Source organism: Muscardinus avellanarius (genome assembly GCF_963383645.1).
Source record: "Muscardinus avellanarius genome assembly, chromosome: 2".
NCBI classification, from domain to species: Eukaryota; Metazoa; Chordata; class Mammalia; order Rodentia; family Gliridae; genus Muscardinus; species Muscardinus avellanarius.
This window is the reverse complement of record NC_137787.1, coordinates 119,494,053-119,521,674: the sequence shown is the minus strand read 5'-3', so window position 1 is coordinate 119,521,674 and position 27,622 is coordinate 119,494,053. Positions and strand designations below refer to the sequence as shown.

General features: G+C 42.3%; 1 protein-coding gene across 4 annotated transcripts in view; it reads right to left on the bottom strand.

Annotated features, from left to right (window-relative positions):
- Nucleotides 1–16,091: 16,091 nt before the first annotated feature.
- The window catches only part of ZMYM2 (zinc finger MYM-type containing 2), a gene marked incomplete at both ends in the record, with an annotated part of 113,028 nt that continues 101,497 nt past the window's right edge, over nucleotides 16,092–27,622 (bottom strand). For 3 of the 4 annotated variants that reach the window (XM_080690122.1, XM_080690121.1, XM_080690123.1), the window contains 4 exons: nucleotides 16,092–16,284; nucleotides 17,079–17,199; nucleotides 18,217–18,468; nucleotides 18,991–19,105. In XM_080690122.1, the coding sequence (XP_080546248.1) occupies nucleotides 16,092–16,284; nucleotides 17,079–17,199; nucleotides 18,217–18,468; nucleotides 18,991–19,105 (681 nt within the window). Of the gene's footprint in view, nucleotides 16,285–17,078; nucleotides 17,200–18,213; nucleotides 18,469–18,990; nucleotides 19,106–27,622 lie in introns of all 4 variants that reach the window. The other variant, XM_080690120.1, reaches the window with a different exon arrangement.

Genomic DNA, 27,622 nt, shown 5'->3' with positions numbered 1-27,622 from the left:
CATCCTCAAGTCTCCAACACCCAAGAGCTGGGATCATAAGCATGCACCACACCCAACCCTTTTTACTATTATTGATGCATTGTAATTATACATCATAGCAAGACTCAAAGTGATGCAGCTGGGCATGGTGGCACATACCTATAATCTCAGTACTTGGGAGGCTGACACAGGAGGATCTCGGGTTCAAGGCCAGCTTTAGCAATGAGGTGAGACCTGTTTCAAAATATAAAGATGAAAAACTAGGTGTGGTGGTGCACACTTGTAATCCCACTACTTGAGAGGCTAAGAAAGGAGGATCGTGGTTCGTAGCCAGCCTCAGCTACTTAGTGAGGCCTTCTGCAACTTGGTGAGGCCCTGTTTCAAAAAAAAAAAAAAAAAAAAAAAAAAGTAGGGCTGGGGGTGTAGCTTGGAAATAGAATGCCTCTGGGTTCAATCCCCAGTTCCACCAAAAATGAAAAATGAAAAAAAAGGGCTGGATAGTTCAGAGCTCAAATGATGCTGTGCTCAATCCCCAGTACCTACCCCCTCCCAAGAAAAATCAAAGTGATACAAATATACTTTGACACAGCATTTAGTGTATTTCTCTTTGCATCCCACCCTGCTCTCCTCTCTTCATTCCCTATACATGTTAGTGAGATTGATACCTTCATATGTAGACATAGCATTATTTGTTTTTTGTTTTTTGGTGGTACTAGGAATGGAACCCAGGGCCTTTTCTACTTACGGGCTATCCTCCCAGACCTATTTTATACCTTATTTGGAAACAGGGTCTCACTAGGTTGCTGAGAGCCTCACTCAGTAGCTGAGGCTGGATTCGAACCTGCGCGATCCTCCTATCTCAGCCTCCCAAGCGCTGGGATTACAAGCTTGTGCCACCACGCTCGGCTGACATAGCATTATTTGAAGTGTTCCTTTTCTCTCCTCCCCAACTCCCTCCTCCACTTCTAGGTCTACCAGTCTTTCTCCTCTTTTATCCTTCGAGCTACACCCCAGCCCTAATTTTTAACAGGGTCTCACTTAGTTGCAAAAGGCCTCACTAAGTAGCTGAGGCTGTCCCGGGAACCCTGATCCTCCTGTCTCAGCATTCCGAATGCTGGGATTACAAACATGCACCACCACGCCCAGTTTACCTAGCATATTTTTTAGTTTTATCCATTTATCTGCAAATGTAATTTTGTTCTTTATGGCTGAGTAGAATTTTATTGTGTATAGTTCATTCCTTTTTTTTTTTTTTTTTTTTTGCAGTACTGGGGATAGAGCACAGGGACATTCTACCTCTGAGCTACACCCCCTGCCCTATTTTTTATTCGTTAGTTTTTTGAAATGGTCTCATTGAGTTGCAAAGGGTCTCACTAAGTAGCTGAGGCTGGCCACAAACAGTGATTGATCCTCCTGTCTCAACCTCCCAAATGCTGGGATTACAAGCGTGCACCACCATGCCCGGCTTTAGTTCATTTCTTTTTATCAATGAATTTCCTGGTGTTCACTTGGAGCCACACTCTAATCTGCCTTCTGAATATGTCCTAAAGGATGGGCCATCACCAGTGTGCCCACAAGAGTGTGATCTCTTCCTGTGTTTAATTTTGCATGTGAATCAAACACATGGTTCATGCTGAGCGCATTGGCACACCTGTGATCCCAGAACACCTGTGGGAGGCTGAGACAGGAAAACCTCGGGTTTAAGACCAGACTTAGCAACTCAGCAAGACCCTGTTTAAAAATGAAAAAAAGAAGGCTGAGGGTGTAGCTTGGAGGTAGAGTACCCCTGGGTTCAATCCCAGACCACAAAAAACAAAACCCAAATCCATAACTAGTTCATCAGTGAGTTAGTGCTTTATAGTTACCATGGATACCTAGATTTAGAAAATGCTAACTTTCCACACACATCTTGAAGCAGAAGGAAGCCTTTTGAAAATCAACCCAGTGGCTGGGTGTGGTGGCGCATGCTTATAATCCCCGTGCTTGGGAGGCAGAGACAGGAGGATCGCAAAGGTTCGAAGCCATCCTTGCTGGCTTAAGAAACCCTGTTTCTAAATAAAAATATACAAATAGGTCTGGGAGTGTAGCCCAGAGGTAGAAGGATTTCCGAGAACCCCAGTACCACCAAAAAAAAAAAAAAAGAAAGAAATCAACTGAATGCCTTGTGCAGTTCTCCTCGCCCAGTGTGTGTCTAGGGCCATCTAGATGTGTGACATTAACATTCCATATGGCACAGATGTCAAGAGTGAGGGCAGCAGTGCTCAGTCTCCTGTGCAAAGGCAAGAAAACCCTAATGGGAGAAGCTTTAGCTAGCCCTGGTGGCACACGCCTGTGAGCCTAGTACATAAGAAGCAGAGACAGGAGGATCACAGGTTTGAGACCAGCCTCAGCAACTTAGTGAGGCCCTTTGCAACTTAGTAAGACCCTGTTTCAAAATAAAAATAAAATAGAGCTGAGGATGTAGTTTGTAGAATGCTTCTGGGTTCAATCCCAAGTATCAAAAAAAAAAAAAAAAAAAGGAGGGAGGGAAGGAAGGAAGGAAGGAAGGAAGGAAAAAAGGAAAAGAAAAGCTTTCTAGTACAAAGCTTAGCCAGGTATGGTGTTGCAATCTCAGTATTTGTAAGGCTAAGTCAGGAGAATAGCAGGTTCACGACCAACCTCAGAAACTTAGTGAAGCAACTTAGTGAGACCCTGTTTCCAAATTCTTTTTTCTCCAAACAGATTTATTGAACATAACAAAATTCTATATACAAAGTGACATGGACCTCCTGTTTCAAAACATGATCCTTTCTTATCAATATCCAAATAGGCTGGTTAAAAAGTAACTTAGTCTAAAATAAATGGAAAGTGCCCAATACACATTCAAATGAATGGCCTAACCACTGAAACTTTATAGTTTTACAAGGTAATTAACATAGGTAGGACTGAATCCCTATGATGGGCTGCTGGAGAACTGGTCAGAGACATCAAGAGGCCATTTTGTGCACTGCCACTGTGATGCCGTCATGTTTCTGGATCATAACATTCCCATTACCTGGCTTTGAACCTGCACGATCCTCCTGTCTCCGCCTCCCAAGCGCGGGGATTACAAGCGTGCGCCACCACACTTGGCCAGAGCAAAATACTTTGCAACCTATGTTATTCAATTTTAAATCATTGATGAAGAGTTTTCCATTAACTGACATAAAATACTAATAACTCAGTAGTAGAAATGTAGAAATTTTTATACTACATTTAGATTAAGCGACTAATAAGAATTATATTTTAGAAGGATTTAATGTATAACAAATTAATATCTTACATGTGCATATTTCAATTCATGCAAGAAAAGCATGAGGAAAACTGCATAAATAAGTTTATGAAAGCAGTCATAATCTGGAAAATCTCTTATTGAGGTCTTATTTTTTTACTTGATATATTATTATTTCTCCAGGTTAAGACACTTTCTTCAAAATCATAATCCTAAAGGCTTTATGGCATTTTACCATATAAACATTTGACAGTGTGTTTAAGCAGAATTCAATTGTCAAGCATTTAAGGTATTTCCAATTTTTTACTATTTTAAATAATTCTTGTACCTGAGCTGGGCGTGGTGGCGCACGCTTGTAATCCCCGCGCTTGGGAGGCAGAGACAGGAGGATCGCGCTGGCTTAGGAGACCCTGTTTCCAAATAAAAATGTAAAAATAGGTCTGGGAGTGTAGCCCAGAGGTAGAAGGGCTTCCAGGAACCCCAGTACCACCAAAAAATAATAATTCTTGTACCTAAATTTGTCCTTACCACTGATTCGTTCTTTTTCCTTTGATACTTGGAATTAACCCTGAAGGGTTGTACCTCACAGCTATACTTCCAGCCCTAAGTGTGTGTGTGTGTGTGTGTGTGTGTGTGTGTGTGTGTGTGTGTTACTGGGGATGGGACCCAGAGGCATTCTAACTTAGTGTTACACCCCCAGCCCTATTTTATTTCTTATTTGGAAACAAGGTCTCACTAGGTTGATGAGCATCTCACTACTTGCTGAGGCTGTCCTTGAACCTGTGATCCTTCTGTCTCAGCCTCCCAAGTACTGGGATTACAGGCATGTACCACCATGCCTGACTCCAGTCCTTTTTTTTTTCTTTTCTTTTAAATTTTGAAACAGGGTTTCTCTTGCTAAATTGCTGAGGCTGGCCGTGAACCTGCAATCCTTCTGTCTCAGGCTCCAGAGTGCTGGGATCCCAGTGAGCACTATTTTGCCTGGCTCCACTGTTTCTTTAGGTAGGTTCCAAGAAGTGGGATTGTTGAGACTTTGGAATGCATATTGCTAAGCTGCTTTCCAAAATCACTGTAGTAAATCCTACCCTGGACCTAGATCACGAGGGCCCAGGTCTCTCCATCAGGGGACTCGTCACTTAACTTGACCCAAGCAGATTCACCAGAGGTGGTGGGCTCACGCCCCAAGTGTTAACTAAAAAACAAAGATGCTGGGTGTAGTGGCTGTGTGTCTGTAATCCCTGCACTTGGGAGACCAAGACGGGAGGATTGTAGGTTCATGGCCAGCCTCAGCAACTTAGACCCTCAGCAAATTAAAAGTGTCGGGGGGGGGCACATCTTGGAGACAGAATGTCCCTGGGCTCCATCCCTATCACCAAAACAAACAAAAGATCCCGCTGCTTATAAACCAGCAATGGGCCTCACCGCTCACTCAGCGGAGAGCAGAAGAGCCCAAATTGCTCAGAGCACAGAACCATGAAGCCCCTTCGTCAGTTTGAGTTTTGCTTCCCTGTTTTCCAAAATGGCTATACTTCAATTACTTGAATAAAACAGTTTAAAATGCAGCTGTCATCTGTTCCATGCCTCTGAGAGCTAGACAGGTTGTTTGATGATCGCTGGGGGCCTTAGTTCAGATCACGTGCTAACAGGGCCTGGGCGCTCGTCCCTGCCTCTCATCATATCCTGTAAGCTCGCTTTCGCATTTCTATCTGGTCATCCCTCCCGACCCTGCTGAGCGCAGCACTTGGATTGTGCTGGACAAAGGGAGAAGGGATTGCTCAGGGACAAAAGGGAGCTGAGGATTGTTTTCATACCATGTGCCCTGTCGGCCCTGCCACCCGATGAATAGAGGCTATCTGGAGCCTGGCCAGAGCACTCCATGGAAAACTGATTTCCAAAGTGTTCCCAGTGCAGCCCCAGCGAAGAGGAAGCCCTTGCTGCTCAGGTGAGGGCATGCGGCTCACTTCTGCAGACCTTTTGCAAAGACTGGCTGGCAGGTGCTTCAGCTGTGTGAGCCTGTGTCTCTGCTGCAGCCACACTGCTCCAGCTTCAGACACAGCCGGGGCACTCTGGAGACTGGCAGGCGGGGCTCTGCACCACATGTCTTTTTGCTTTGGGGTTTTAATTTTTTTTTTTTTTAAACTGGAGATTGAAGCCAGGGGTATTCTACCTCTGAGCTATATCCCCAACCTTTTTTTTTTTTTTTTTTCTCATGGTACTGGGGGTGGAACCCAGGGGCTTTCTACCTCCAGGCTATACTCGACCTATTTTATATTTTATTTGGAAACAGGGTCTCACTATGTTGCTGAGAGCCTCACTAAGTAGCTGAGGCTGGCTTCGAACTTGTGTGATATTCCAGTCTCAGCCTCCCAAGCACAGGGATTACAAACTGGTGTGCCACCATACCCAGTTTATTTATCTACCTCCAAGCCAGCCCTATTCTTTATTTTGAAACAGGGTCTCACTGAGTTGCAGAGGGCCTCACTAAGTAACTGAGGCTGTCTATGAACTGATCCTCTGGTCTCAGCCTCCTGAATGCTGGGATGACGTGCACCACCACACCCAGCTCCTTTTTTTTTTTTTTTTTTTTTTTTTACTTTGAAACAGGGTATAAGTTGCTGAGGCTGGCTTCAAACTTGTGATCCTCCCTTCTCAGCCTCTCAAGTACTGGGATTACAGATGCGTGCCCCATGGCCAGATCAGATAATACTTTTTTAATTGTAGAAAAATCTCCCCTTGAGTTGGGCATGGTGGCACACGCTTGTAATCCCAGTATTTGGGAGGCTGAGACAGGAGGATTGCGGATTCGGGGTCATCCTATGCAACTTACTGAGACCCTGTTTCAAAATAAAGAATAAAAAAATAAGACTAGGGGTGTAGCTCAGAGGTAGAATGCCCCTGGGTTCCAACCCCAGTCCCACCAAAAAGAAAAGAAAAGAAAAATCTTCTCTTGCCAAGTACTGTGGCGTACACTTGTAATCCCAGTGTTTGGGAGGCTGAGACAGGAGAATCACAGGTACTTTTTGTGTGTGTATGTGGTACTGGAGATGGAACACAGGGGCCTTCTACCTCCGGGCTACACTCCCAGACCTATTTTATATTTTATTTGGAAACAGGGTCTCACTAAGTTGCTGAGGGCCTCACTAAGCAGCTGACGCTGGCTTTGAACCTGCACAATCCTCCTGTCTCAGCCTCCCAAGTGCAGGGATTACAAGCGTGCACCACCACGCCCGGCTAGAATCACAGGTTCTAAGCCAGCCTTGTGAGACCCTCAGCAGCTTAAAAAATAGGGCTGGGGTATAGCTTGAGGGTAGAATGCCCTTGGGTTCAGTTCCCAGGAACACACACACAGAAAAAGAAAAAAGAAAACCTTTCGGGTTCAGGCAAAGGGGCAGAGCTTCCCTCTAGAAACTTCTCCACTAGAGAACTGTAAGTCCAGAGCATGTTCTGAAATAGATCAGTGGCTCTGTTGCACACCTACTGTGTGCAGGAATTGCTGCCTGTCACCACATGCTCCCCAGCAGAGTTGGGTGCCAAGGGCTCACCAAGTAGCAGAATGTCAGGACACCAGCCCAGGGAGGCACTGGGATGGCCTGAGATGGACCTGTGTTGGGGCAGGAAGCGCTTTTCTCTGCCCTCAGGGATCCCAGAGCCTCAGGCCACCAGGATGCACCCCAGCCTGCCTTCCATGGGGAAGGGGCCAGGGGTATTCAGACTGGGGTCAGACCTTAAGGAGCCTTAGGGAGAGCCTGAGCCCTTCCTCCTTGCCTCCTGTTCACCCTACCAGCCCCAGATCAGCATCTTTGCTAAATAAAACCTGAAGCTGGGTGTGGTGGAGCATGACTGTAATCCCAGGATTTTTAGATGCTAAAACAGGAGGATTGAATGTTCCAGGCCAGCTTCAACAACTCAGCCTTTCAGCAACTTAGCAAAACCTATTTCAAAATAAAAGGGACTGGGTGTATAACTGGCAAGTAGAATAGCCCTAGGTTCAATCCTCAGTGTCACATAAATAAGGCATGGTTCAGAAGCAGAACACCTCGAGCCTGGCATAGTGGTGTAATCCCAGCTTTCGGGAGGCTGAGACTGGAGGATCGCCGTTCACAGACAGCCTCAGCTACTTAAGTGAGGCCCCCCACAGCTTAGTGAAACCCTGTCTCAAAATAAAGAATAAAAAATAGGGCAGGGGGTGTAGTTCGGAGGTCGAATGCCCCTGGGTTCCATCCCGACCCACACACACACAAAAAAAACAAAACAAAAAAAACCCATCTCTGGGTCCAATCCACAGTATCCCCCTCCCCCAACACACACACACATACAAAGGGAAAGTGACTGGGCCACCCTGCCACCAGAACAACCAGCTCCTAGCTGCTGTTTCAGTGTCAGACCTGAAGACCTACTGTGTGTTGTGCCTGTAAGGCATCAGATAAACAAGAACAAAAAGAGCCTGAACCAGAATCCTCTGTCCTTAAAAGCTGGTGTTAGGGCTATGGTTGGATACCTGAGTGTGTCAGTCCTACAAGCCCACCTGCCCCCTCCCCAGGAAGAAACAGGTCATGCTGGTGGCCATGGGTCCCTTCACTGTGCCGCCTGGGGACCAGGGTGTGAAGGAAGACACAGGACTAAGCCTGCTCTGGCCAGGGCTGTGCTGAAGGCAGCCACAGCTGGCCAGGCACAGCTGCAGAGGACAGGCTGCTGATGTGGCATCCACTGTGTTGCCCACTTCCTCACACCAACCACCAGTGATGGCCCTCTGCCTGACCCCCAATGTTTAGTTTTAGTACAGGAACTGAACCTAGGGGCATTCTACATGTGAACTACACTCAGAGCCCTTTTTATTTATATTTATTTTTTAACAAGACTGCTACTGTCCTCAAATCTTGTGATCTTCCTTAGCTTCCCAAATACTGGGATTGCAGGTGTGTGCCACAATGCCCAGACATGATCTCTGTTGGCAAATTCTATCTCCCTAAGAGACTGAGTACAGTGGAACTGTATTTTGAAACAGGGTCTCACTAAGTTACAGAAGACTTCACCAAGAGACTGAGTACAATGGAAATGTCCACAGATGCCCGGAGCTTCCTCCAGCTTTTGTCATGAGAATGAGCCTCAGAAAGCACTGAACACAAAGCTGGGTGTGCTAGCACACCCTTATGATCTCAGTACTTGGAAAGCTGAGACAGGAGGATCACAAGTTCAAGGCCAGCCCCAGCATAGGCACTTCATATATAACAGGTCTCATTTCCAATGGCTCCTTTATTTTTTGTGTTTTACTGAAAAGTGCTCTTGAATTTAAAAGGTACTTATAGCCACTGACTCACTTAACAGCATTTATTGATGCCCATTGCACGCCAGAAACTTTTTTTTTTTTTTTTTAGCAGTACTGAGGATGGAACCCAGGGGCATTCTACCTCTGAGTTACATCCCTAGCCCCATTTTTAAATTTTATTTATTTATTTTTGGTGGTACTGGGAATAGAACCCTTCTACCTCCGGGCTATACGTCCAGACCTATTTTATATTTTATTTGGAAACAGGGTCTCTTAAGCCAGGTAGGCTGGCTACGGACCTGTGCGATCCTGTCTCCGCCTCCCAAGTGCGGGGATTACAAGCGTGCGCCACCATGCCCAGCTGTTCTTCATTTTGAAACAGGGTCTCACTAAGTTACAGAAGACTTCACCAAGTAGCTGAGGTTGGCTGCGAACCTATAATCCTCCTGTCTCAGTCTCCCAAATAGTGGGATTACAAGCATGTGCCACCATGCCCAGCTCACCGGGAATTTTTGCAGGTACTTTGAACCAGGACATCAGAGAACCAGGACATTCCTGCTTTACAGTTTAGTAAAATATGTCCTGCTCTTTCAAGGTGCTAGTCAAAACCTGAGCAGCCAAATGCTATCTAAAAATTTCATAAATGGAGAGCCTTCAATCTGGTAGATTTTGTCCTTTCTCAGTTTGCATTTATCTGCATTCTAAACATCGCCTGAACCTCACCTTTTGCCAGAGCAGGAAACTGGAGAGAATCCTGAACTGCAGTCAAGAGCCTAAGGTCAAGGGCCTGTTCTCAGGGAGGCCTGAGGGCCCATCCTACGCTGACAGTCCCACATATTCCCTCTCTCCCCAGCAAGAACAAGGCTGGAGAGGAGGAGCTCGGCCTCTGACCTACTAGTCCCCAGCTGGGCTCAGAGCCTGGGACAGTGGCTGTTGAATGGGCGGCTGCAGTACGAGGCGGGCCACGTTTATGCTGAACACTTACACTGAGGCAAGATAGAAACTTAGTTTTTAAGTGCTTCAGAATCCAAAGCTGGTTCTAGAAGTTACATATGCCTGTTCTAAGCATTTCATGCATTTTTCTTTAAAACCAGTATGCAAATTTTATAGAGGAATACTTTGTTACCTCTACCAAGACAAAGCAATGAAAAAAGAAAAGGTACTATACATATTATTAAAGGAACGTGTTAGACGCACTTGTTCTCTTAAACAGGTCAGCAATTCCTTATCAGTTAATTCTGATTGTGTGTGGTACTGGGGATTGAACCCAGGGGCATTCTACCTTCAAACTACACCTCCAGCCCTATTTCTTATTCTTTATTTTGAAACAGGGTCTCATTAAGTTGCAGAGGGCCTCACCAAGTAGCTGAGGCTGGCCTGGAACCCAGGTCCCCCTGTCTCATCCTCCCAAGTACTGGGATTATAAGTGTGCACCACCACACCTGACTGAGATTTTATTTTAATCTGAAAACTTAAGTTTTATCCTAAACTGGTGACAAAAACTGAAGCAGTTTACTCCAGTCACTGTATCTGATCTATAACTGCAGAAAGTTTGACTATGGGTAGAACTCTATAACCTATTATAGGGTTTTATGTAATCTACACTATCTCATATTTGAAAAGGAGAAAATCACCTGATGCCTGTAATCCCAGTACGTGGGAGGCTGAAACGGAAGAAGGTTGCCTTAGCAACTTAGTGAAGCCAGTTCAAAATTTAAAAAGTTCTCGGGGTATAGCTTGGAGGTAAAAGGCCTCTAGGTTCAATCCCCAGTAAAACACACAATAAATAAAATAAATAAATAAATAAATGAATGAATGAAAAGGGGAAACTTATGGATCCCAGAACCTCCAAGATTTCAGACAAATTCCAAAGACAAAGGGACCAAAGCCTTGTAATCAGCTGCATACTGCCGCCACCTGCTGGCACAGACTTAGAACTGCAAGTCAGCCTGGAGCAGTGGCTTGTGCCTGGAACCCCACTGCCCGGGAGGGAGAGACGGAATGATGGCAGGTTCATGGCCTTTCAGCTACTTTGGGAGACTGTTTCAAAATTAAAAACAAAATAAGCCAGGCGTGGTGGCACATGCTTGTAATCCCAGTAAAACAGGAGGATCGCGGGTTCAAAGACAGTTTCAGCAAGTAGTGAGACTCATCAACCTAGCAAGACCCTGTTTCAAAATAAAAAAAATAAAAGCAGGCTGGGAGTTTAGCTCAGAGTTCAATTCTCTGTACCCCCTCCAAAAAAAGGGGGCATTGTGGGTGCACTTTTAATCTGAGTACTTGGGAAGCTGAGACAGGAGGATTGCAGGTTCGAGGACAGTTATCTTAGTGAGGCCCTCAGCAACTTAATGAGACCCTGTTTTAAAATCAAGAATAGGGCTGGAGGTGCAGGTTGGAGGTAGAATGCCCCAGGATCAACTTTCAGTACTGAAAATTTAAATAAGGCTGGGGGTGTGTGGCTGAGGTAGGGTATCCCTGGGTTTAATATCCAGTACTACAAAGAAATAATCTCTACAAATCAAAATGTAAAGAGTGCCGTTTTCAACTTACACTGAGCTGGGATAAAACTCAGGGATAAGGACAATGCCATCTGGACACTCCATCTCAGTGACCAGAACGCCGGGTGCAGGAAGCTCCCTCTGCTCATTCAAGTGGTGCTGCCCTCCAAATACTTGAGTGTCCACAACCTTCTCAGTTCTAAAACCATCAATATATTCTCTATGTTTCTAGGAGTTACATGTGTATCTTACGTACTCCCCAATGATGTAACATTTTGAACAGTAGTACTTTTTCTTCTTCCTCAACTAACTTAGTTCTTTTGGAGAGAAAATAACAGCAAACATTATGTTTATGATACTGATTTTTTGTATGCTAAGCCAATTCTGGGGAGTTTCCCTTTAAAACATTCATTAATCCTAGAACTTGGGAAGTTGAGACAGGAGGATCACAAGTTCGAGGTCATCCTTAGCAATTTACCAAGGCCTTCCACAAGTGAGGCCCTACTTCAAAATAAAAAAGGGCTTAGATGTATGAGTCTGGGTTTAATCCCCAATACCAAAAATGGGGGAAGGTCTTACCTGCTCAATATGAAGGATGTTTTGGGAAAGCCCTCTCCAACAAAATGTTTCTAAGTAAGTCACAAGGACTCATACACAAGTCTGTAAAGTTTACTATCAACATGCTCAACTTTAAACTCCAGAATCAGAAACCAAGACAATGTTTCACTGTACTGATAAACAAACCCAAACAGAAGCAAGTAGTGAGATCTCAGGAAGACAGTAGTATTATGTCAACACACCACAAAAGAGCATGCCTGGTGTTCACTCCCCTCCAACACCTAGTGGTGCATGGCCCTCTCCTCAGTTTTGTTAATACAGGTTAAGTGTCCTGTTTCCAAACTGCTTGGAAACTTATGTTTCACATTGGAAGTTCTAGAATGTTTGCATGGCCCAAGCATTCCTATTCCAAAATCTTAAACTCCCCAAGTGTTGTGTCATCACTTGTAATATTTGGATTTTTAGAGCATTACAGATTTTCCAACCAGGGATGCTCAACTTGCATTTTATTCACAGGTTAACTCTTAGCTTCTCTTTTTTGAAAGGCCTACAGTCATAAACTCTTCAGAGACACCTTTCCCTTGCAGTTCCAAGGGTGGAGCAGTGGCGATCATACCGTTCACTGAAATGTCCCTCTAACAGCAAGCTTCCAAGCCAGGGCAAAAACCAACATAAAGACCACCATTGCAGGGGTCTCTTATTCCCAGATGCAGAGGGGTGCAACCAACCTGTTCTTGACACCATCTTCTGTACTGGTAGGTTTTGTTATTGGTATGATAGACCCAGAAACATAAAGCACCTGGAAACTGAAAAAGAGCACCAATACTGGTCTAATCCTAAGAACACAGTAAAATGGAATAAATAAAATGCAGAATCTTCTCTAAAAGGGAAAAATAAGCTGGGCATGGTGGCACAGGTTTGTAATCTCAGTACTTGGGAGACTGAGACAGCAGGAACACAGGCTTGTGGCCAGCCTTAGCTACCTAGTGAGGTCCTCTGCAATTTAGTGAGACCCTATTTCAAAGTAAATTTTTAAAAAAATCAAGCTTGGGGTGTAATTTGGAGGTAGAATGCCCCTGGGTTCAATCCCTACTACCACAAAATAATAAAAAAGAGAAAATATACAAGTATTGTAACTTAAAATATATTATTTCTTGATTATATTGTTGGATTACCCTATGGCCAATGTCAGCTTAGAACATAAGTAACATGTGTATAGAAATATACCTTGCAAATAACTGGCAATACAAATATGTAAATGCTTGCTATGTCTTAAGACAAGGTACATAAGATATGAGATGGAATAGACCCTGCAGCTTACTGACTCCTCCCTTCCTGCAACCAAGGGAAGAGCGGTGGGGAATGAATGTGAAGGCCTGGGATACACTCTTCATACACAAGAAAGGAAGGAGTCCATACTATAAGAAAAGCACAAATTACTATTCAAGCACAAAGAACTTATTAGGGGGGAGGCGCTGAACTTCTTACCTAGAAAAGCCCTTAATACTTTATGTTTACTGAACATTCAACTTGCATAGGAAATCCACCCCCTTCAATATGGTGGTGATGATGAGGATTGAACCTAGGGGTATTCTACTTTCAAGCTATACTCCAGAGTCCTATTTTTATTTTTTGCAGTACTGGGTATGGGATCCAGGGGCATTCTATCCCCAAGCTATAACCCTAGCCCTATTTTTAGTCTTTATTTTGAAACAGTGTCTCACTTGAGTTGCAAAGGGCCTAAGTAGCTGAGGATGTTGCCATCCCCAATGCCTCGCTTTCAGCCCTATTTTTAAATTTTATTTTATTTTTTGCAGGTCTGGGGATGGAACCCAGGGGCATTCCACCTCCGGGCTACACCCCCTGCCCTATTTTTTATTCTTTATTTTGAAGCCAGATCTCACTGAATTGCAGAGGGCCTCACTAAGTAGCTGAGGCTGTCTGTAAACCATGATCCTCCAGTTTCAGCCTCCCAAATGCTGGGATTACAAGCGTGTGCCACCACGCCCTTTAGTTTTATTTTGAAACAGTGTCTTACTGAGTTGATGAAAGTCTCATTATTTGCTGAGCCTGTCCTTGAACCTCCTGTCACAGCCTCCCAAGTATTGGGATTACAGGCATGTGCCAGCAAACTTGAGTGATTTTAAATGGAAAAAAATTCTTTGAAACAGAAAAATATAGCATTTTCAATAGACATCTCAAGACAGTGAAGTCATATATACAGGATGCTAGGTTGTCTACAATGGGAAATCATTGAGAAGCAAAAGCAGCTACTACTGTATCACTGCCTTTTCAGCCATCAAGTACAATGAGGCCCAAGAAGGAGGAACAAGCTCTAGGTGAACAGACATTTCTCATAAAATAGCTTTTATTCCTCCCCCACTGCCCCAGAACAAAGTTAATTTTCCACTGGATTGCAACCAAGACAAAGAGCTCTAAATCCTTGATCATGACAAGATCAAAATTACAGACAGTCCCGCTTAGAAAAGCTAAAATGTACAAATGAGAGGGAAAAAATAAAACAGCAAAGACGCGGTACTCACCACTGGTGACCATGGCAGAAGTGTATGATGTCTGGGAAAATACACAAGTGACATTTGGGAAAAAGTTTATTGCTCTTTACGGAATATAGCACCACTATGAAGAGTAAAAGATGGTTAAGATTAACCACCATTTAATCAACAATATGCATGTATAAGAAAATGCTCAAAGAAGTCGTTCTGGAAAAAGGTGATCTTGAGGAGAGTTTTGAGTTTTTTAGATGTGTTGCTCACGTTTCTTCATTAGACAATAAGCAATGTAATTGGTAAAGGAACTTATACCAGACTCACTAAGGTCTGTCACTTAACAAATATAAAATTAAGGTCCTGAAAAGTTACTCAAGCTTATAAAACAAGTTAGAACATTATAATTTTTATGCCAAAAACATTCCAGATAATTATTGCTTAAAAATACAGTGATTATATCTGTCAAATTTTCCAGCTCATGATTGAGAGAATTTCTTTAATGTGCTAGTTTTATACTGAGAGACAGAGAAATATCTAAGGATGTGTTGATACAGCTATCCATTGTGGAAAATAGCCCAATTTCCCCATGATCAACTGTGAAAAGCTAATGTCACTAGGGTGGTTCAGGATTTAAAAACAAGAAGACATAATTACACAAATGCTATACAAAGTAAGCCAAATTATCTCTTTATGATAATTTTCGGCTAGCACTTTATAAACTCAGTCTTTAGAAAGTAGGATTTTAATTAACTTTCTTATTCTAAAGGAAAAGGTCTGAACAGAAAAATTGCTATGTAGAGGCTCAGTTTTTAAAAAAATGCAATCTTCTATAAGAAGTAAATTTTAAAAGCCAAACAATCTAAAATCAAACGTGATTTCCTCTGAAACAGATCTTATCCATCAGTTTTCTTTACTCTTCAGTCATCTGAAATAATCAGAATTACTACACTGGTAATCATAATCTTCATAGTAAAATGTGATACTATCTTATTTAAAGTAGCTTGACTTCTTATGACAACTATTTCAGTAGTAACATTTCTAAAAATAATTTGACCCAAGGTATGCATCATATTTGGAAGCAGGCACAAGAATTCTAATACAACTGGCAAAGGTTTGGAGCACTCTGCAGGTAATATCCTTAAGGGGGTAAGAAGGAGGAAAAATAAAGACTCAAGCCTCTGTAGATGAAGGTAACTTTAGACACTGGCGGCTGCTGGGAAGTAGAATCTCATACTGTCATCAAACATCTTTACAAAGGGAGATGTCTTGGTGACTTTGTCTTCAACTTATAGTCATTATATTATATATACATATACATATATATTTTTATTGATTGGGGTGATGCAGAAAGCCACAAATGAGAAAAGAACACTAGGTTTTAATAAGGGGAACAAAAAGTCATTTCACCAGGATAGATTCACATTACAGTACACCAATACCAACAGCATTCTCTTGTCTATTTTTGGTACAGAAGATGGTATCTCTCTACATAACTTGTAAGGCTTCAGCAACTAAAAAGTAAAACAAACAGCCACCCCCCCAAAAAAAAAAAAACAAAACCCAGCCTATTAGTTTACAGTTTATTTTAAAAATTCTGAAAGACACTGCAAGTTCTAACTTGAGTAGTGCTACCCATACACAACCTTCTGGTCAGGAGCCAGCAGAAGTGCCCTCTCTCTCTGGGAAGCTTTGCGACAGCAGAGTTGAGCAATACGGATGTTTCTTACTACAAGAAAAAAAATTATACATGGCACATTCTCGTTCATATTTTGTAATGTAAAAAGTTATAAACATACCTAATCAAATAAATAATAATAAAAAAAGAATCTGTATGTATTTGTTAAGTGTCCTAAAACCACTACAGAAGATAATGGCAACTCTCACTCAGAGATTATTTACATGGTAATACCCAGTGTGGGTACACTGCTACAAAACTCAGAACAGAAGAAGTAAACGTGAAATGTTTCCATAATGCATCTAGCAGCATGACTAGCTAATGCTGTTTATTCCAAATGCTTCCAAAACACGCCTCTTTAGTCTGTCTCTTCATCCAGTTCGTAATTGTCCTTATCATAAATATCTTTTACTAGAAGAACCCGTACAAGCATGTTTTCCAAGGTGTTTCGGTCCAGTGAAGTAGATGTGTACCAGACAGGGCTGTCGGTAGAACTAGAGCATTCTGGTTGCAAATAAAAAACGTCCATTCTCTGATTAAGATTCTGTGGACTTTGGGGGAAAAGAGAGAAAATGTCATTTTTATAACATATATAAAAACTCCCTACCATTTTCTTTCCTTCTTTTAAGAATATTAATCACCAAGTAGTAAGATTCTTATGAACCCATGTCCCATTTTCAGATAGTGGAATGTGAAAAACATGTTGTGGAACTGAAAAAATATCAATACATAAAAGTCCTTAGAGCATTATATATACAATAACAGTGCACGCGCGCACACGTGTGTGTTACTGAGAATGGAATCCAGGGGCCCTCCTACTTCAGAGCTAAACCCCCAGACCTATTTTATATATATTGTTTTGAAACAGGGTCTCACTAAGTTGCTGAGAACCCCACTAAGCTGCTAAGGCTGGCTTCAAACTTGCAAACCTACTATATGAGATTACAAGTATGAGCCACCATGCCGGGCAACTAACAAATTTTTAATCCAAGCAAGACAGTATTACGATAGGAATTGCCACCTAACACATAGTTGTTACCATTGGAAGACCCTGATACTACTGCAGCCAAATAAAGCTAACTTGAAACCATGGCCCCAAATAGGACCATGATCCAGGTGATATTATTGATGTTTTTTGTGGTACGGGGATTGAACCCAGGTACATTTGACCTCTGACATAACTATTAATGTTTTTGTTTTGAAACAGAGTCTCACAAGATTGCTGAAGCTGGCTTTGAACCTGTGTTTGTACTGTCTCAGTCTCCCTAATATTGGGATTACAAGCATGTGTCACCAGGGCCAGCATTGCCACCATCTTTAAAAGCCAAGTACCAGAAATACACACCTTTTAGACAGATAGCATTCAAACATTTTCACAGGACATCTAGAAGGGTTGGCTGTGTTTTCAATTTGTTCAAATACTGGCTCATCATCTTCATGTTTCCTTTTTCCAGTAGTAATTTTATCTTAAAAAATAAAAATTATAATAAATCTCCTAAAGTCAATTTAGAAGGGAAGGTATACTAATATATATTCACTCATAGGTTTGGTTTTATGAAAACAGGATTAGATGCTCTTCAGAATTATACCTTCTAGTAATGCACAATTTTCGACACAAAAGGAACTGAGACATTGTAAGACATGGTTTGCCTCGTTTTATGAAAACCACAGTCCTTGAGCTCTTCTTCTTCTTCTTCTTCTTCTTTATTTTTAGGTACTGGGGATGGAATCCAGAGGCTATACCAAGCTATACCCCCAGATCTATTTTCTATTCTTTATTTTGAAACAGGGTGTCACTGATTTGCAAAGGGCCTCACTAAGTAGCTGAGGCTGCCCACGAATGGATATCCTCCTGTCTCAACCTCTCAAATGCTGGGATCACAAGCATGTGTCACCATGCCCTGCTCCTTATGTTCAGGTTCTTTTTGTGTGTGTGTGTGTGTGTGTGGTACTAAGGGTGTGGAATCCAGGGGCTTTTCTACCTCCGGGCTATACTCCCAGACCTATTTTATTTATTTATTTATTTTTGGTGGTATTGGGGGTGGAACCCAGAGGATTTCTACCTCCGGGCTATACTCCCAGACCTTTTTTTTTAATATATTATTTGGAAACAGGGTCTCACCAAGTTGCTGCAAGCCTCACTAAGTAGCTGAGGCTGGCTTCGAACCTGTGCGATCCTCCTGTCTTAGCCTCCCAAGTGTGGGGATTAAAAGCGTGCACCACCACGCCTGGCTCCCAGACCTATTTTATACTTTATTTGGAAACAGGGTCTCACTAAGTTGCTGAGAGCCTCACTAAGTAGCTGAGGCTGGCTTCGAACCTGTGTGATCTTCCTGTCTCAGCCTCCCAAACGCTGGGATTACAAGCCTGCGCTACCACGTCCGGCAGGTTCAAGTTCTTAATGACTGTCCCAGGGGCTTTAATAAGGCAAGATTTGAATATCCCACCACAGACAATCTCAAAAGGAAAACCTATTAAACTACCTTCATTGTCTGTTCCACATAAGGAAGATACTTGGTATCGAAGACAAGCTTTGTTTTCCATTGTTAAGGGATTTTTTTTCCAATGCCTAAACACAGTGCCAAAGGAAAGTCTTAAGTGTTGTTCCACCGTTTTCAGGCCAAAATACTTAGTGTTAAAGTAGAACAGCGTATTGAGAAGAGCTACTGGAGAGTGCGGTCCTAGCTGTTTTATCCTCCAGAGATAGTCTTCTTCAACGCGAGAGAATATGGACCCTTGAACAGAGAGAACTACTTTAAAAAAATTATCATAAATAAGGCAGTTTTCGCTTAACCATCTAGAAATGAAGTTATTTTAAAACAAACGTAGACCAATCCTCCACTCACACCAGGTAGAGTAGAATGAATTTCAGAACTACCCATGTAGCTCCTTAAAAACACAGAGGTTAGAAAACACACCAGATTATGAACTACCATCTCTAGGATTAAGGGACTGCATGTTCACTTCTGTCCTTTCAAAGGACAAGTGGGGGAGGGGGGATTTCACAGACATGTACATTTGTGCTAAGTTGTTGAGCCTGGTCTCGAACATGTCATCCTCCTGTTTCAGCCTCCCAAGTACTGGGATTTCAGGTGTGTGCCACTATACCTGGCTGCATTCATTTCTAATTCAACAAGAAACAAGTAGATGAACTCATGAGCAATATGCTATCTGAATTTATCTCTTGATTATTTTAACATACTTTCTTTACAAAGAACATTTCAGTATTAAGTCAGCAATACTTAAAATAGCATTACCATCTGGAAGTATGCTTGGTTGCCAGCTTCGGAGTATTTTATTCAATTCTTGCTCAAACATCTGGTAGCCTGGATCAATAAATATGTTGTCCTTTCGATTACTACCACACAAGTACTACAAAAAGAAAATAAAGCAGCTATTCATAAAAATTACACTTTTGTATTTCCTAAGAAAATTAAGACTTTAAGCCTAAGAAAAGCAAGTGTTATAAATAAAACAGATTACTGGCTTCATATATATACCTAGTAATCATTTAGAATCAGAAATCACAATTTATCTGCTGTGCAAAACACTGAAAACTGAAACAACCATTCAAGAATCCAGAATGTAAAAACTGAGGTCAGTGTAGTAGCACATGCTTGTAATCCCAGTACTTGGGAGGGAGGCTGAGACAGGAGAATTGCAGATTTAGACCCAGTATCACAATAAAGAAATAAAAAAAAAAAAAAAAGAAAGAAGCCAGGAATGGTGGTATACACCTGTAATCCGAGTACTTGAGAGGCTAAGCCAGAGACTTGAAGGTTCAAGGTGAGTCTCAGCAACTTTGGGAAAACCCTGTTTCAAAAACTAGGGGAAAAAAAAAAAAAAGCCAAGTATGGTGGCACATGCCTGTAATTCCTGTATTTAGGAGGCTGAGACAGGAGGATGACATGTTTGAAGACAGACTTATCAAGTAGATGCTCATCAACCTAGAAAGATCTTGTTTCAAAATGCAAATAAAATAGGGCTGTGGGTGTAGCTCAAAGATAGAATGCCCCTGGTTGAATCCCCCATACCACAAATAAATACAAAGGGCTGAGTGTGTGGCTCAGAGGCAGAATACAGCATTTTTTAAAAAAGTATTTTATAGTAATTAGAGTAATTAAAAGTGTCTAACAGGACAAAGAAAGGGAAACACAGTAATAAGTATACTATTATAACAAGGCTCGGAAACTACACGTCAAATGGTAAAATATTTGAAGCTGGACAATGATTAATAAGATATATTCTGTAAATCACAACTACGAAAAAACTTGATGTTATAAACCAATTGTGCATTAAATGGAATCACAAAAGTAATTCATATAGAGCCTACTGCTTATTTCCATAAATAGTGTTCTTAGGAGCCGGGCATAGGGACACACACTTGTAATCCCAGTACTTTGGAGTCTGAGGCAGGACATCCTAGGTTCAAGGACAGCCTCAGCAAATAGTGACTCATTAACCTAGTGAGATCCTGTTTCAAAATAAAACTAGGGCTGGGGGTGTAGCATGGAGGTTCAATGCCCCTGGGTTCAACCCCCAGTACCACACAAATAGGAAGGAAAGGAGGGAGGGAGGGAGGGAAAGGGAGGGAGAGAGAATAAAGTATTCATAGGTTGGGTGTGGTGGTGCACAACTATAATCCCAGTTCTTGGGAGGCTTGGGCAATGGGATCACAGGTTCAAGGCTAGCCTCAGCAACTCTCCGCAATCTAGTGAGACCTTGTTTCAAAATAAAAAATAAAGCCGGGCATGGTGGCGCACGTTTGTATTTCCTGAGCTTGGGAGGTAGAGACAGGAGGATGGCGCAGGTTCGAAACCAGCCACGCGTGCTGGCTTAGGAAACCCTGTTTCCAAATAGAAAATATAAAATAGGTCTGGAGTGTAGCCCGGAGGTAGAAGGGTTCCATTCCCAGTACCACCAATAAATAAATAAAGGGGAGCTGAGCCAGGCATGGTGGCGCACGCTTGTAATCCCTGCACTTGGGAGGCTGAGACGAGAGGATTGCACAGGTTCAAAGCCAGCCTCAGGCCAGGCGTGGTGGCGCACGCTTGTAATCCCCGCGCTTGGGAGGCAGAGACAGGAGGATCGCGCAGGTTTGAAGCCAGCCGCACTGGTGTAAGAGACCCTGGTTTTTTTTTTTTTTTTTTTTTTTTTGGTGGTACTGGGGTTCCTGGAAGCCCTTCTACCTCAGGGCTACACTCCCAGATCTATTTTTGCATTTTTATTTGGAAACAGGGTCTCCTAAGCCAGCGCGCGGGGGCTAGCTTCGAACCTGCGCGATCCTCCTGTCTCTGCCTCCCAAGCGCGGGGATTACAAGCGTGTGCCACCACGCCCGGCGAGACCCTGTTTTAAAAATATAAAATAGGTCTGGGAGTGTAGCCTGGAGGTAGAAGGGCTTCCAGGAACCCTAGTACCACAAAAAAAAAAAAAAAAAAAAAGCCAGCCTCAGTTACTTAGTGAGGCTCTCAGCAACTTAGTGAGGCCCTGTTTCCAAATAAAATATAAAATAGGTCTGGGAGTATAGCCCGGAGGTAGAAAGCCTCTGGGTTCCACTCCCAGTTAACACCAAAAAAAGGGGGGGGGGGAGGGTGGCACTTGGCTCAGAGCCAGAATGTTCCTCAATTCAATCAACAGTATAAATAAGAACCAGGCATGGTGGCACAAGCTTGTAACCCCAGCATTTGGGAGGCTGAGACAGAAGGATTGCGGTTTTCAGAATGTGACCCTATTTCAAAATAAAGAATAATAAAAAATAAAAAAAATAGGGCTTAGGGTGTAGCTTGGAGACAGAATGCCCCTGGGTTCCATCTTCGGTCCCCAAAAAATATATATAAATAAGTAATTTAATGAATAAATGAACAATGGAATGAATGTATCAAGTATTCTTGGATCACAGCTGCCAGATATCCATACTGCCTTCTTGCTCACATTGGAGAGGCACTTGCCTGTGGGTACAGTGGCCTCTAATCCCAAACACATACTATTATCTCGGCTATTTGGTAAACATACTTGGTTAAAATCACTAAATAGCTGAGCATAGTGGTCACACTTGTAATTCCAGTGCTTGGGAAAATGAGACAAGAGGTTCGCAGGTTCATGGCCAGCCTCAGATTCTTATTTCCCTCCACAATTTAGTTGGACCCTATTTCCAGATAAGAAATAAAGTAGGACTGGGCGTGTAGTATGGAGGTAGGATGCCTCTGGGCTCTATCCCCAGTACCACAAAATTAAAATAAAAATTAAAAAAGTATTAATTAAAAGACATTGTCAAGCCAGGTGTGGTGGCACATGCTTAGAAGGCTGAGTCAGGAGGATTACAGGTTTGAAGCTAGTCTTGGCAACTTAGTGAGGCTCTCAGCAACCCAGTGATACTGTTTCCAAATAAATAAAAAATCAGGCTGGGGGTATAGCTGAGGTAAAATGCCTCTGGGTTCAATCCTCATTACTTAAAAAAAAAAAAAAAAAAAAAAAAAGAGAGAGAGAGAGAGACAGACATTGTCAGCCGGGCATGGTGGCACATGCTTATAATCCCAGTACTTGGAAGACAGGAGAATCACAGGTTTGCACACACCCCACACCTTTTGTTACACTCCCAAGATGTGAGGGAGTTTGTCTCTCTTTAGAAATGTAAAGCCTTTACCCTGGCTCCTGGCTTTTTTCTTACTTCTCTTTAGAAATGTAAAAAGACCCTTCTTTCTGACAATCCTGGCTTTCTTTAGTACAAACGGTATATTTTCAAAATTGGCAATCTTTCCCAATACTGGTACATGAATATATTTTGAAACCTCTTCCCAATACTAGTACAACAGCCACACACACACACACACACACACACACACACACACACACACACACACACACAGTCCAATAGCACAGAGGTAAAATGCCCAAGCCACAGCAACACACACACACACACACACACACACACACACACACACACACACAGTCCAATAGCACAGAGGTAAAATGCCCAAGCCACAGCAACACACACACACACACTCCAATAGCTCAGAAGCTCAGAGGTAAAATGCCCAAGCCACACCAATGTGCGCGCGCGTGCGCACGCACACACACACACACACACACACACACACACACACACACACCCCGTCCAATTTTGAGGCCAGCCTCCAAATAAGTAGTAGGCTGCGCATGGTGGCACATGCTTCGTTTTGGGGTGTTTTTTTTGCAGGTTTGGGGATGGAACCCAGGGGCGTTTGACCTCCGAGATATACCTCCTGCCCTATTTTTTTGTATTCTTTATCTTAGTGAGACCCTGTTTCCAAATAAAATATAAAATAGGTCTGGGAGTATAGCCCAGAGGTAGAAAGACCCTGGTTCTACTCCCAGTACCACCAAATAAATAAATACTAAAAATTAGGACTAGAATGGAGGTAGAATGCCCCTGGGGTTCAACCCTCAGTACAGAAAAAAAAAAAAAAAAAAAAAAAAACAACAACTGTAAACAAAGAATTTACTTCAAATAAAAAGACATAATTGAAAAGTAAGAGAAAGGAAAACCATAACACAGACACTAATGAAAACCCAGACTAGTACGCCATGTCTGAGCAGGCCTAATGTTATTTCTAGTCAGAAAGAATGCTGGCGAGCCTGCTCCCCAGACAATAGGCACAGACAGCAATGAGTGCTTTCAAACAAAATGGGTGGGAAATCTGGCAGTGCCAAGACCTCCCCTGCTTCTGGGTTAGTCATTGGGCAGCGTTCTCAAAATATCACTTCCTAGACCACGTGGATACTCCATGTTATTACTGCAGCACCAACTGATTACATACACTATCGTCATTCAATTCTTTTCTTTTTTTTCTGGTGGCACTTCCTCTGCACCACAAAACAACAACAACAATAAAAAACACCCCAAAACAGATAGGTAGGGAAGGAGGAAATACCCTTAGCTCCACTTTACAGACCACACTCCAGCCATGCCAAGCAAGCAGGCCTAGAGAGCTGAGCCTTTGTACATATACATGTTTCTCTCCCTTCCTAGGATGCCATTGACCTTCCTTCATCCTTTCTGCCTAGGACATTTCTATGTGTACTTCTTTACATTGTGATTGTTTTTATTACATAATTCTGTAACACCAATATGACATGCGTATAAGACTTGCTGTTTAAATATTATTTATCTATGTACTTAAATCCTTGGGCAGAGATAATTTATTTATTTATTTACTTACTTATGTGTGTGTATGTGCAGTACTGGTGATTGAACCCAGGGACATTATACCTCCTAGCTACATCCCCAGCCCCCCCCCCTTTTTTAATTCTTTATTTTGAAATAGTTTCCCTGACTTGCAAACGGCCTAAGTAGTTGAGGCTATCCACAAACTGCCATCCTCCTGTCTCAGCCTCCCAAATGCTGGGGATTGCAAACATGTGCCATCATGCCTGGCTCCCTATTTTATTTTTTATTTTGAAACAAGGTCTAAGTCGTGGAGGGCCTCACTGAATAGCTAAGGCTGTCTGTGAACCTGCGCTGCTCTGCAATCTTCCATGTACTAATACTACAAGCATAAGCCACCACAGCCAGCTTCTCTTGTTTTATTTCACTGTACTAGAGACTGAAACCAGGGGTGTTCTACTTCTGAGCTATATTCCCAGCTCTATTTTATTTTAAAACAAGGTCTCACTAAATTACTGAGGCTGGCCTCAAACCTGTAATCCTCCTCTTTCAGTCTCCAAAATACTGATATTACAGGCTTGCACTACCATGCCTGGGTTGAGCAGAGTATATTACAGTGGTGTTTAAGTCAAACTGCTCACTAGATTCAAAAGTCAAGCTATGAAACTTAAGCAACTATATTTCCTGACCAAAAAAAATAAACTGTTAAACAATTAAATGACATTTCCAACATTGAGCACGGAGCATGAAAAGCAATAGAAAGTGAAAGTAAGCCATCAATCAAACTTCTTCTCAGTGTCCAGAGCCCACTCCAGTGTCAGTGTCCTGCAGTGTCCCAGAAAACTGTATGCAACTGTTTGCACAGTTGGCCAACAACAACAACAAAAATAACAAGCTCCAATCTACCTCATCATTGCTATAAAAGACAAAATATTAATGCCCCGTGAATAAAGTGTTTTATATATTTTAATAGACTTGAAAATTACCCATTAATATAAACTTAAATTAAGAAGCTACATAAGTCAGATTGTGGGTGGGATTGGAGTGGGGTACTAAGGACTGAACCCAGGAGCATTTTACCTCTGAGCTACATCCCCTGCCCTATTATATTTTTTACTTAGAAACAAGATCTCACTAAATTGCTGAGGCTGGCCTCAAACCTGCGATCTTCCAACCTTAGCCTCAAGCACTGGGATTACAGGTATGGGCCACCATATTCAGCTACTTTAAAAGTACTATAGCTGGGCATGGTGGTGCGTGCTTGTAATCCCTGCGCTTGGGAGGCTGAGACAGGAGGATCACATGAGTTCGAAGCCAGCCTCAGCAACTGAGTGAGTGAGGCTCTCAGCAACTGAGTGATACCCTGTTTCCAAATAAAGTATAAAATAGGTCTAGGGGTGTAACCCGGAGGTAGAAAAGCACCTGGGTTCCACCCCCAGTATCAGGAAAAAAAAAAAAAGTAAAATTAAAAAGTACTATAAATATATTTTTAAATTTATAAATGGAGTTTACTCTTCTTTAAAAATTACATTTTTATCAAGTATGGTAGCATATGCTTGTAATTCCAGTATTTGGGAGGCTAAGACAGGAGGATTTCAGGCTCAAGGACAACCTCAGCAACTTGGTGAGCCTATCTACAACTCAGTGATGCCCTGTTTCCAAATAAAAAATAAAATAGGGCTGGGGGTCTAGGCATTGTGGTGACGCTTGCAATCGCAATACTTGGGAGGTTGAGACAGGAGGAATGCAGGTTTGTGGCCATCCTCAACTACCTAAGTGAGGCCCTCTGCAATGTAGTGAGAAACTGTTTCAAAAATAAAAATAAAAAGCCGGGTATGGTGGCACACGCTTGTAATCCCTGTGCTTGGGAGGCTTAGACAGGAAGATCGCAGAGGATCAAAGCCAGCCTCAGCTACTTAGTGAGGCTCTCAGCAACTTAGTGAAACCCTGTTTCCAAATAAAGTATAAAATAGGCCTGGGAGTATAGCCTGGGTTCTACCCCCTACCCCCATACCACACATATAAATAAATAAATAAATAAATAAATAAATAGGGCTGGGGGGATGAGAATTGGGGAAGGGCTAAATGAGTGATGTGTGGTATGTCTCTACTATCTTGTATCCTCTTAAGATGTATGACTACAATGTACCAACAAACAAACAGAAAATAGGTGGGAAATTTGGCAGTGCTGGGGATGTGGCTTGGTGCATGGCCTGCATGTGCACGCGCGCGCGCACGCACACACACACTCCTATCTACAGAGTTAAAGTTTAAACAATAAAAAAAAGTGCTAGAAAATTGGGGAAAAGTAGCATAAGCAAGGACCTCTTGCAAAATAAAAACAATAAAACAACTCACTTGATAATGGGAGGATTCACAGAAAAGCAAACATAAGCAAGCAGTAAACATTTTTTTGGAAGGTAACCTGACAATAACTTCATTTTAGTTTATTTTTTTGGCAGTATTGAGGATTGAATGTAGGAACATCCTATCTATATCCAAGGCTGTAACTCCAGCCCTTTTTATTTTTTCTTTTCCAATAGGGTCTCACTAGATTGTTAAGAGGCTCACTACATTTTTGAGAAGCTGGTCTTGAACCTCTAATCCTCAAGTTTCAGCTTCCCAAGGGACTGGTGCTAGCTTAAAAAAAAAAAAAAAAAAGCCAGGCATGGTGGTGCAGGCCTACAATTACAGTGTTTGGGAGGCTGACACAGCATTCCACACATGGGAGCACTTATATGAAAGACAATTCTGAAATGATGACAGTGGTTCTCAGAGGACGTTAGGGATTTCATGTAATAACATTTCCTTATTATGTAACAATAAACATTATTTCTTATATAAAATTAGGAGGAAAATAAGCTGTTGTTTGTAAAGAAGAAAAAAAATGTTGGGTTCTCTTTATTTTTATTGTAGTACTGGGGATGGATCCCAGGGGCATTCTACCTCCAAGCTACACCCCCAGCCCTATGTTTTATTCTTTATTTTGATACAGGTTCTCACTGAGATGCAAAGGGCCTCACTAAGTAGCTGAGGCTTTCTGTGAACCACGATTCTCCTATCTCAGTCTTCCAAATGCTGGGATTACAAGTGTGCGCCACCATACCCAGCTTTGGGTTCCATTTCTTACAGTACAGTTAAGCTATCATAATTTTGTTTAACTTCTCAATGTACAAAAGCAGCAGCTACTTACTCTTGTCTACCTTCACAAGACTTAGTCCTTACAACTCACTACAGACATACACAAGCAAGTCAGACTTCCTCAACATTTTATTTCTACTATCAGATGTCAACAAACAGAAAAACCTGCACCCTTCCAGAAACATGTTCTATTTCTGTATACATCCTTGAAGTAACTGTTTTAGGTATCTTTGTGCTGTTTTGGATTATTCTTATAAATAATAAAGCTGCTTATAAATACCAGTCTTTGGGAGGATCACAGATTCCCTGCCAGCATCAGCTACTTAGTGAGGCCCTCTACAACTTAGTAAGACCCTGTTTCAAAATAAAAAATAAAATAGGTCCGGGGAGCCAGGCGTGGTGGCGCACGCTTGTAATCCCAGTACGTGGGAGGCTGAGACAGAGGATCGCACTGGTTTGAAGGAGATCCTGTTTCCAAATAAAATATAAAATAGTCTGGGAGTGTAGCCTGGAGGTAGAAGGCCCCTGGGTTCCATCTCCAGTACCAAATTAAAAACAAATAAAAGGTATAGAGATGTAGCTCAGAGTAGAATGCTCCTAGGTT